Raw genomic sequence first — 11,740 nt, 5'->3', positions numbered from 1 at the left:
TATAGTGTTGGGAGGAGAATGTTGAAAGTGCCATGGGCTGCCAAAAGAACCAAAAAGAGCTACTTAGAGGACTTAAAATACTTACTGATGAAAGTCAAAGACCACAGCCTTCAGTATGGTTTGTGTCTCAATATAAAGAAAACAAAAATCCTTGCCACTGGACCAATAAACAACATCCATATAAATAGAGAAAAGATTGAAGTTGTCAGACTTCATTTTGCTTGGATCAACCATCAACATTCATGGAAGCAGCAGTCAAGACATCAAACGACATACTGCATTAGGCAAATCTGCTGCATAAGACCTCTTAAAAATGTTTCAGAGGAAAGATGTCAGTTTGAGGACTAAGGTGGGCCTGACCCAAGCCATGGTATTTTCAGTGACCTCACATGCATGTGAAAGCTGGTCAATGAATAAGGAAGACCTTAGAAGAATTGATACATTCAAGTTATGGTGTTTGAGGAGAATATTGAAAGTATTATGGACTGTCAAAAGAACAAACAGATCTCTGTTGGAAGAAGTGCAACCAGAGTGCTCCTTGGAAGCCAAGATCGTTATACTTCGTCTCTCATACTTTGTGCATATTGTCAGGAGGGCCCAGTCACTGGAGAAGGATATCATGTTTGGTAAAGTGGAGTGTTGGAGAAAAAGAGAAAGACCACCAATAAGATGGATTGACACAGTGGTGGCAGTGATGGGGTCAGGTCAGGTGTAGCAATGGTTGTGAGGTTGGGCCAGGGTTGTGCATAGGGTTGCTGTGAGTTGGTACTGACTCGATGGCACCTAACAACAACAACAAGAAGTTAGAATCAACTCCACAACACTTAAGAACAACAACAAAGTGTCTATATGGAGTTTTGGTGTGGGGCTATAGGATAAGCACTGGATTGCTAACCACAAGGTCGGTGCTAACCCACCAGCTGTTCCTTAGAACCCCTATACAGAATCACTATGTGTCAGCTCCAACTCGATGGCACTTAACAATAAGTATCTGTATGGAAGGTCATTGGATGACATAATCAGTTTGCAGTTTGCATGCAACTACTAATCACGCAGTTAATGTTTCAAACCCACCCAGTCATACCATAGAAGAAATGCCTGTCAGTCTACATCCTAGAGAGTACAGCCAAGAAACCGCCAAGGAAAAGTTCTACTCTTTAACACACGGGGTTGAGGCAATGAATTAACTGCTAGTTTTTTAGTTATCTATTTATTTTACACAGGAACCCTGGTAGCATAGTGGGTTATGCATTGGGCTATTAACTGCAAAGCCAGCAGTTAGAATCTACCAGCAGCTCTGTGGGAGAAAAATGAGGCTTTCTGCTCCCATAAAGATTCATAGCCTTGGAAACCCTACACAGGGTTGTTATGGGTCAGAATTGACTCAATGGCACACTACCACCCCACCATATATCTATGTATCTTAAAAGCTCAGAATTTTTACTCAGTATAGATTGAGTTTTAGAGAAAAATCTATTCAAGAAATATTTATTGTGTGTCTTTTATGTGCCAAGAATGGGATTACAGGGTGAACAAGACAGAAAGGTCCCTGGTCTCCTGGAGTGGGTATTACAGAAACAGAATAGTTTCACAATTCATTATAAATCACAGAGAAAGATGGTGGTAGCAACTAGAAAGGAATATACATTTGCCATATTATATTGTAGACCATAGGCGTTGAATTGAAAGAAAAAAATAACTTCATAACAAAATATTTCATATCAATTACTTCTATTCAGGAAATACATGCTCATTGTTTTCTTCAAAATAGAAATTACTTTATCCCTCTTTTCTCTGAAGTTCTCTTACATCTGTTATTATTCAGGGTCTCTATCCAATTTCTCATTAAATTGCCCTATTTGTAGTTTCCAAATGTTGACACCTCTATGCTGAAATGGAGCCTATAAAATGCCTTAGGGGCTTACACTGTGTGTGAGGTAGAAATGGCATTTAAGCCCTTAATGAAATTATGAGCTTTGAAATGGTTGCATTTTGAGCTTATAGGAGCCTTCTACTTTCCTTTTTCAGGGGTGGTGGTGAAGATGGGAGTGTGGGGAATGGGTGGATGTCTGGGGCTGAGGTAGGTAGAAAACACTCAATACACATTTAATAAAAGTCTTCTCATTTAAAAGAGAATTTTAATGAATTAATGATTTGTGAACACTTAACATTGCCTCAATTCTTTCAGTATTTCCCAGAACACTGATTTTAGCACCTATTCTCTGCTGTCATTAGCTTTTCTAATGTTATTCCAGTTGATAGAGCTTTCACTAAAAGCATGTCACTGGGACATGTACATCACATTTCCAAAGTGGATACACTGGAACATGTGGGGTAATCACCTTCCTCAATTCTGAGAAAACGCTTCTGTTAATACAGCCATGGCTCACAGCAGCATCACTGATGGTCCCACTATGCTGCTGACGAAAACTCCTCCTTCTACTCTCTCACGTGTTGTGACTACATCCTACTTCTCTCACTATATGCTGGTATGATTAATATCCCTAATATATCCCATATGACACATTCAACCCATTGTTCCTGCTTGTCAGGAGTCCACTGGATCTTTATACTATAATTAAAAGAAGAGGATCAGAGAGGGAATTTACACACCTTGAGATCCTACTATATAGGAGTACCATTTTTCTAGATGGCTTCTCATTGATTTTATGTGACAGATATTCTTCCTTTCAATTCATGGGTGATGAAGTGGAGACTCAGAGCAGATATACGACTTGTCCAGGCAACACATTTATCCAATCAGTGAACCCTGTGTGGTAGAGGGCGGTTTCCCATGGGGGCAAGGAGCTCAGGTGTCTCAGTGGGTACGCAGTTCAAATCCACCATTGTCATAAAGTCGGCTTCATAGTAAAGATCACTGCTCTACTGCCTTTTATTCTTACAGGAACCTTGTGATCCGAATCAACTCAACGGCCATGGGCTTTGTTTTTTGGTTAACATTCCTAAAAGCATTGGTAAACTTTTTTTTTTTTTAACTCTTTAAGCGTTTGTCTTTCTGCAGGTTTAATTCTCGCAGGCAGAGAGCGAAATATGTCTCTCGTTTCCTTCATCGATTTTTCTAGAGAGAGAAGTGAAACTGAAAAAGAAAAAGAAAAAAAGAGGCACAGAAGAGAAGAGCGTGGAGGTAGAGAGAAAAAAAAGCAGGGAGAGTAAGGTAAAGAGGGAGCAAGCAGCAAGGGAGCCCAGGCTTTGCGTACTGGCAGAGCGAGAGCAGCCAGCGCGGAGCCGCCGGCGCCCACTGGTCCTCGGAGCTGCCAATCTGGGCGTAATCCTGTAGGAATTTCTCCCGGGTTTAACTGGGAGTCACACTGCCGCCTCCTCTCACCCAGACACCCGGAGAGCCTGGGGAAGCTGGCTAGGGAGGGAGGGAGGGCGGGAGTGAGGGAAGCAGGCAGGGGGAGAAAAGGAGGAGGAGGACCCGGGGAGGGAGGCGGCGGTGGCGGGAGGAGGAGGGGCACAGCCGCGGAGCCACTAGCCCCGGTCGGAGGCGCATCTCTCCAGATACTCCGGGAGCTCAGGCCGGGCGGACCGCGCGCCCCCACCGCTCTGCCCCCAAAGTTCAGCTCCCTCCGTATTTCGAGTCAGCGAATCTATTCCTTGAAATCAAAAACTACACCGCGATCCGGAGAAGGAGTCCGCGGAGGAATAAAACAACAGCTGAAAAAGCTCCAGCTACCAGCCTCCCCAGAGCCACAACTCCGCGTCGGGAGTCCAGAAACCAACAAGTGAGAAGGCTCAGCGTTCTCGGGGCGCAGCCGCGGGCGGCAGGAGCAGGCGCAGGAGGAGGAAGTGAGCGCCCCCGAACCCCCAAGACCTCGAGGATCTCGCTGCGGCTGCTTGGCTTCGGATCTCTGTGCGCGGGCTGCGCCGATTGCTGTGCAGGAGGCTCCATTTCCCCCCGGTTGCAAGCGGCGGCCGAGAGAAGCCGGTCCCCAGGGAATATGCGGCGCGCGTGGATCCTACTCACCTTGGGCTTGGTGGCCTGCGTGTCTGCGGAGTCGGTGAGTGGGCCAGGCGGGGGACGCGCGCCTTGTTCAAGGTGCTTGGGGTAGCGAGGATCGCCCGCGGCACCCCCCGGGGAAATCGGGTCGCGCCTCCTGGGGAATACCACCCTTGGACCGTGCGCTCGAGACCTCAGCCCTTTCCCTTCCCGCAGGAAAGCTTAACTCGCTTGAATGGGGTGCAAATTTCGCAGTTTTGTCCCACTGCAGAGGCTCCAGAAGACACTCCTAACTTCTTCGATCTCAGGGGTTGGGGGGTCTTACTGCGAGGCCCTGGAAGGACCGAGGCGGGGAGACTAGAGCTCGAGTAGGACCCGCGAGGAAACGGGTTCGCTTCGCGCTCTCCCCAAGACCTAGGTATGAACTGGAAACATTGGGTTCCTTCCTTGGCACACTGTTCCCCGCAAGCTTGCTCGTCTACTCTTCTGAATGCAAGTTCTGGGGAGATGGGAGATTGAAGAAAACCGCAAGTGCCCTGAGAGGAAAGTTTGCAAAAGTTCTTTTGTTTGATTTTCCCTCGGTCTTGGGCAAGGTAGCCAACACTAGGTGGAAACGCTGCCCTCGGAGGAGCAGTCCGAGTCCCACAGCAGGACCCTGGGGATGGGCGGAACGCGCCCCAAAATGCCGGGGCTATGGCGTTTGCCATCCGAGCCCTGTGGAGATCTCCTCCCGCTTTGAGGAGCGGAGGGTGGTCGGTGGCGCCTTAGGGTCTGGTGGAGGACAATTTTATACGAATCACGCTGCAGTACGGAACGCATGGGTGAGGCGGGGTGCGTGTGAACCGCGCTTGGTTCGCGGAGGAAGGCTCCCCGCCGGCCGCTCTCACCTTCTCGGTCTTAGAGGGGGCGCTTCCCGAGCCCTGTGAGTCTTCCCTGGCCGCTCTGGTTCCGGCAATGGGAACTTGATTTCTTGTTGCTTTAGGCTGAGTTTCTAGGCTGGATCTTGTTTCCTTAAATCGCCCAGTGAGCGCCCCCTAAGGGAACTGCCTCCAGGTCATCCCTACATCTATGCTACCCCTACCTGAACTTCCAGATCTTGCTCTGGCCAAGTAGAAGCCCTGGTGCCCGCTGTCTGTAGCTGCAGTGCCACCCCTTGTCTAGGTTAGGGAGTTCTGCTGTTTCTACCCTTTCTCTTTGCCCTCTTAAAATAACGTGCCCATTTAAAATTAATGGGACTCTCTCTTTCAAGAACAACTGTAACCGTGAGGTTGTTTAGTGAATTTTTCATCCTCTCCTTCCCTTTTGAGCTGAAGGCAATGTAGAATTGGGCAGCGGATGGACATTTTAAATCAGTGTCGGTATCTCTGTTTGTGCTTGCAGGTCCCCAAACGTTACTCAGGATTGAAATGGTCAGCTGTACAGAATAGATGACTTATTTGGTTGTTCAGTCTGTGAAATAGATCTCCTGGCCTTATCAGTATTTTTCTTTAGCAAATGATGGTTTAATCCACTGGGAATGGGGCTCGCCTAGCCAGTTATGAACTTTGGCTTGTTGTACACAAAAAAGGGAGAGAGTCTCTGTTTATTTTTAGAAAAAGAAAACATTACTGTTCATCTTGGTGCAAAACAGGGCAAAGGGAGAACTTCATCTGAAGGTTTTCAACAGAATCCTGCCTAAAAGGCTGTACTGGGTTTAGGAGGACTTTTTTGCTGTTCAGTGGGGATTTGTTAGGAAATGTTACTGTTATATGACTCGACAGAAAGAATAGCTCTATCTTCTGCCACTCTGGTTTTTTGTATTAATGGACATTTCTCCTTAAGGAAGCTTTTGACTGCACTTTCCCTGTGACACCTTCTCTCTGAAATCTGAGTCTTTCGTGTTTTAATATTTATCAATATGCGCCAATTGTTCCATTCAAAATCGGTTGCTTTCAGAGTGAGCTGTCTCGTTGCAATAGACTCTTGTTTACAGTAATTGGAATAACATCCAAGCATGATTAGAGACTTTTAAAAATGTCAGTGTAGGGACTCTAGCAGAGCCTTTGTTGGGGAATGACTCAGTCTTAGAGAAGTGATTTCAAAGCTCAGAATGTCTAATAGTCCATTGAAATTATTCTTCAGACCCTGTTGGTTTCATGCCTGTAAGCATAAATGTACACAGCGTTGAAACACTTCATTAAAAGGAAAATTTGCCATTATAGCCCATTATTTCTAGTACTTAGAAACTGCAGCTATTTTCTGGATTTTAGAAGTAGTGTTCAACAGAGTCTAAAATGTGTTTTTGAAAGGAAGAAGGGAAAAAAAGTCTGCAGGTAGTGAAGTCTTGAGATTTATACTTAGCTGGGTTGGGGGAAGTTCTCAGGAAGTTCTAAGTCTCAAAGCAGTCTCGGAAAAGGAGCTGGTGGCTCTTCTTTTTATGGACGCTGGAATCACAGTGGTCAGTGCTTTGCCTATTCATGGAGATGTATTCATACTTTCCACCAGTAGGTTAGGACTTTCACTGCTGGAACACAGTGTAAGGGGAGAGATTGACTGAGTGTGGCAGTAGTAGTATACTGCTCTTTCTCTACCCATTTTTTTTTTTTCATGACTGTGTTTATCTTTAGAAATAATATATTACAGATTGCTATAAACACATAGGAGCTCTGGTAGCGTAGTGGTTACGAATCGGGCTGCAAACCTTAAGGTCAGCAGTTCGAAACTACCAGCCGCTCCACGGGAGAAAGATGAGGCTTTCTACTCCCGTAAAGATTTACACCCTCGGAAACCCTGTACAGGGTCGCTATGGGTCGGAACCGACTCGACGGCACTTAACAACAACAACAACAATAAACACATAATTTGAACTGTAAATATGTTTAAGGAAAGGAAACGTTTTGAAGTAGTGGAATTTGCTGCACATATTTAGATGTCTGTAAATTAAACTGTGAAGACATGTGGACCCTTGCATTCCCTCTCAGTAAGTATATTGTGGATGGCATAATTTGGGAAGTTTGCATTAGAAGGAAACATAAAATTGTCATCATGCAATGTTTTGCAGGTCTTTTACTATATCTCTATATTTATATCTATATATATAGGAGCTCTGGTAGTGTAGTGGTTACGAATCAGGCTGCGAACCTTAAGGTCAGGGGTTCGAAACTACCAGCCGCTCCACGGGAGAAAGATGAGGCTTTCTACTCCAGTAAAGATTTACACCCTCAGAAACCACCCTGTACAGGGTCGCTATGGGTTGGAACCAACTCGATGGCACTTAACAACAACAACATATATATATATATGTTTTTTTTTTTGGGGGGGGGGAAGTGAAGCAGCTCATTTTTGCAAGGAAATTTTATAGAAACAAGATCTCTTTATCTGTTAGTTGGATGTTAACAGCAGGTGGATATCACTGAAGGAGGAAGGTAAGATGTAAGATCAAGCTCCCAGAAGGTGTGTCTGGAAGAAGAAATTTGAGCGTGCTCCAACTCGTACTTCTGGGACCTGGGACATTTAAATTTGAAGATGCTCACCATTCAAATGACAGCCTACGAGGGACTGGCCAGCATAGTCACTCAAATGGCATCTTGGATGATCATCAGATTGTAATTAATTTTAGAAGATGATTAAGTTTTAACATTTAACTTTTAACATTTTTTATTTAACTTTTCACATTTATCAGAAAACCAAATTGTGTATGTGCTTGTATTCGTATGGATTTCTCCTGAATAGTTGTGCCACTTTTAACTATTTAAAAGGGTAACAAGCCTCATATATGACTCTTCATATTATATATATCATATAATAACTCTCTAATATCAACTGTCTCATTTAACAATTCTCCATAAACCCCCCAGAGACCTGAGTGGCCAGCTGATGGCGGAGTAACTTTAGCTTGGCAAAGCCTCTGAGGCTGACCCAGTCAGAGACCAAACAGCTCTATCATTAAGGTTTATAGGATGTCCAGTCAAACCACTGTGTCATTGGTATGTCTGCTGGAAGTGGCCCAATAGCTTCTCACCTGAGTTTAGAGTCTGACTGAATTTTCTCTCCACTGCCAAAAACCAAATTAAAAACCTCACCCATCCTTTTTCTTCTTTCGAAGGAAGAAGACCTGCCATTCATGCTACTGTCAACAGTACATTCTAGTATCTCAACATCACATAATTGTTTCATGGACTAGAAGCCAAAGTAAAGTTTTAAAAAGAAGCAAAAAGTAATGGAGAAGAGCCATTCCTGAAAACAGGCCACTCTTGCTTTTTTGCTGAACTGCGCTAGTACTGTCATCTCAGTGCTAGTCCTTGGAACTTGACCCTTGTCATCCTTGACTTAGGCTTCTTTTCCGTACCTACTGGGTGCTTGGAATCTACCGGTTGTCCTTGAGTTCATTCCAACTCTTGGAGACCTTATGTGCTTCCGGGTGGCACTGTGCACCAGAGAGTTTGCAATGACTCCTACGTATCAGAAGTAGATGCCGAGGCCTTCTCACAAGGGGCCTCTGGTTGCACCTGAACTGCCAACCTTTTGCTTAGTAGCCAAGTGCTTAATTGTTTACACCACCCAGGGACTCCTACTTGGAATCTGTTATCGTCGTTAAGTACCGTCGAGTCAGATCCTACTCATAGTGTCCCTGCTTCCAAGGAGTGACTAGTGGGATTGAACCATTGACCTTGTGGTTAGTAGTCCATTGCTTATCCTACAATACCACATCAGGATTCCACTTGGTATCCTTTGTTGTTAAGTGCCATCAAATCAGTTCTGACTCAGCGACCCTGTGAGTGTTTCCAAGGAGTGACTGGTGGGTTTGAACTGTGGTTAGGAGTCCAGTGCTTATCCTGCAGCACCACACCAGGACCTAGTGGTGAGCAAATCAGGCCCATAGTCTGCTGTTTTGGAGTTGACATTCTCGTGATCCATGCACCATTCCTTCTGACTGTTATTTTTCTCTCCTAACTTTGCCAGCTAATGCTTCTGTTATGTCAGCCGTCTTGTAGTGGTCCTTCCTGGATCCAGATGTCTGCCTACTCTGTAGTTTAACCTCTACCACTATGGAGTCCTGGTGTGGTGCTGTGGGTTAATGCGCCTGAAAAGCCATTTGAACTGCAAGGTTGGTGGTTTAAACTTACCAGCTGTTCCTCAGTAACCCTTTATAGGGTTGCTATGGGTCGGAACCAGCTCAGTGGCACTTAACAACTACGATCATATTCCCAATGGCTCAGAAATGGCGTGCTTCTTTGTTACCATGCTGTGAAGTCTAAATGTCTCTGCCAGGTGTGTGTAAGCTGCTCCATAGCAGGACATCTTCCTTGTCATTTACTGCTTGCTGTCAGATAGACTTAGACTCATGGCCACCTCATGTGTGCCTATATAGAACTGTGCTCTGTAAGGTTTCAGTGGCTGATTTTTGAGAAGCAGATCTTCAGGTCTTTCTTCCAACGTGCCTCTGGGTGGATTGGAGCCTCCAGCTTTTTGGTTAGCAGCTGATGACTTAACCACTTGTACCACCTAGATACCTACCCCCCACTCCCCTTCAGCTGTCCAGTATTTCTCCTTTTAAATTCTACTGATTCAAGTCCAAGCTCTGAATAGCTTTTCATGTCTGATCCAGCCCTTGTTTTTATCCTTCTGTAAATAGTTAGGCAGCTTAAGAACCAGAGTCACCTGGGAAGCAGATACAGATTTCAGGTCCTCATCCCAGACCGATTCAGTCAGAAACCTCGAAGCATAGGAGGGGAATGTATATTTTTAAAAAGCATCTCGGATGATTCTGGTGAATCATCCCTATTTGGGAATCACTGATTTAGACACCCTTTAAACCTTAATTGCATGAGGCCCAGAGGGCCCTGCTTTCCCACAGCCCATCTTTTCTTTCTCTTGTCCTCTGTTTTCTTGGTTATGAAATGAGGTAACCAGAATAAATTGTCCTTTAAGACTTCTTAGCTGGTGGCACAATGGCTAAGCTTTTAGTTCCCGACCGGAAGGTTGGTGGTTCAAGTCTACCCTGTGACTTCTGGAGAGAGACTGTTCTCATAGAGATGACAGCCTGGAAAATCGTGTGCGGCATTTCTACTCTGTCACATGGGGGCTGCTATGAGTCCAAAGTCATACCTGCCAACAACAGCTCCTCTTTCACCTCTGGCATTCGAGGAAGGTGAATTTTGTCTCTCATCCTTGTCTGAGGGGAGACACTATGTTTTTACACCTTTAACTTGAATAGTGCTGAGTTCACTGGAGCGTGGCAAACACATGTAGGTGGCTTGGCATTTCAGTGCAGGTGCCTGTGGTCCCCAGTGCTATAGAGTCTAGAGTGGTTGTTGTTGTTAAGTGCCATCGAGTTGGTTCTGACCCATAGCGACCCTGTGTAGAGTTTCCGAGGAGCAGCCGGTGAGCTTGAACCGCTGACCTTGCAGTTCAAACGACTTTGCAGTCTGCCGCATTAACCAACAGCACCACACCAGGACTCCAGAGTCTAGGGTAGGTCAGTGTAACTGCTGAAGCTCCTACCACTGGAGGCAGTGTGGTGCAAGGTCATCTGAAGATGAGAAACCCAAATGAACCTGCACTACATTGCTGGCTTTGACTTCACTGACCTCAGTTTCATCAACACTGCAGTGCTGATGTGAAGAATGAACAAGGCATTGATGTACAGCGCCTGCACAGCATCAGTGTATAGAGGCTGCCTTCTGTTTCCTTTGACTGGATTGAGATCCCAGCATCCTGAACAGTCTATCTGTCAGGCTGCTGGTCATCTGGAATGAGGAGGTAGGGGAGATGGAAGGAGAGAAAGGAGGTACTTGTATTTGTTTAAGGGTAGAAATACATGAGATTGCCTCCTTTTGACAAATTGAGCTTCAGGTCTTACTGTTAAAAAAATCTCAGTTGCATTTTGACAAGTCTGTTTTTAGGACTGCTTGAAGCTTTTGGGAGAAGGCTAGAGGGTGTCTCTTTGCCTCTGAGTACTGAAGTGGGATTGGGAATGTCTGTTTTTCTTGGGGATCTCATGGAATTGGAAGGCCAGGGAAAGGGAGTGAAACCTCGAAGCTTGGAGCTTTCCCACTTGAATTGCACATCTGCAGAGTGAAAGTATGTGATGGCTGAGGTATTGGCAAATGTGATTTAAGACAAAATAGGTTTTCATACTTCTTGGCTTTTGTGTTGAATCTGTCTTGTCAAAAATGTCACAAAGGGACAGTAAATGTGCCATTTACCAAAACACTTTGATGTTTATTTTCTTTTCCTTTGATTATACAGGTATATTAAACTTAAAAAGCACTGATGTTTAAGAAGTATGTAATTGTACTAGGACAGAATTGACCTAATAGCAGTGGGTTTGATGTTTCGGATCGGTTGATACAACTTAGTTTCCTGGTAAGAATGACACAATAAGATACCCAATTATTAAGGGAAAAACTAATTTCAAATTCTTACCCCAAAAAGAGAATAAGTTAAGCATGTGTTTTTGTATAATTTATTATTAAATATAGGCATATTTTAAATAGTTACAAATATATATATATATAGAGAAAGTATAAGTAATGTAAGGATTAAACTGTTCAATTACTAAACAAAAGGTCAGTGGTTCAAACTTACCAGCTTCCATGGACAAAAGATGTGGCAGTCTGCTTATGTGAAGATTTCAGCCTTGGAAACCCTCTGGAAACGTGTTTCTCTGTCCTGAAGGGTCGCTATGAGTCAAAATGAATGGCAATAAGTTTGTTTTTTGTTTTTAAAAATTAATATTTTAGTATATACAAATATGAATGCCATATGCTGAGCTCTGGTAGCGTAGTGGTTACGAAT

The 11,740-nt window shown here is 44.5% G+C and overlaps 1 protein-coding gene across 1 annotated transcript in view; it reads left to right on the top strand.

Annotated features, from left to right (window-relative positions):
- Positions 1-3,526: 3,526 nt before the first annotated feature.
- SDC2 (syndecan 2) overlaps positions 3,527-11,740 on the top strand; it is a 144,266-nt gene continuing 136,052 nt past the window's right edge. The window contains exon 1 of the mRNA XM_006859199.1: positions 3,527-4,022. Within this exon, the coding sequence (XP_006859261.1) occupies positions 3,963-4,022 (60 nt within the window). The 5' untranslated portion in view covers positions 3,527-3,962. The remainder of the gene's footprint in view (positions 4,023-11,740) is intronic.

This window comes from Chrysochloris asiatica, unplaced genomic scaffold, assembly GCF_000296735.1.
Source record: "Chrysochloris asiatica unplaced genomic scaffold, ChrAsi1.0 scaffold00031, whole genome shotgun sequence".
NCBI lineage: Eukaryota > Metazoa > Chordata > Mammalia > Afrosoricida > Chrysochloridae > Chrysochloris > Chrysochloris asiatica.
The sequence above is the reverse complement of the archived record's forward strand: the minus strand, read 5'-3'. Positions and strand labels throughout refer to the sequence as shown.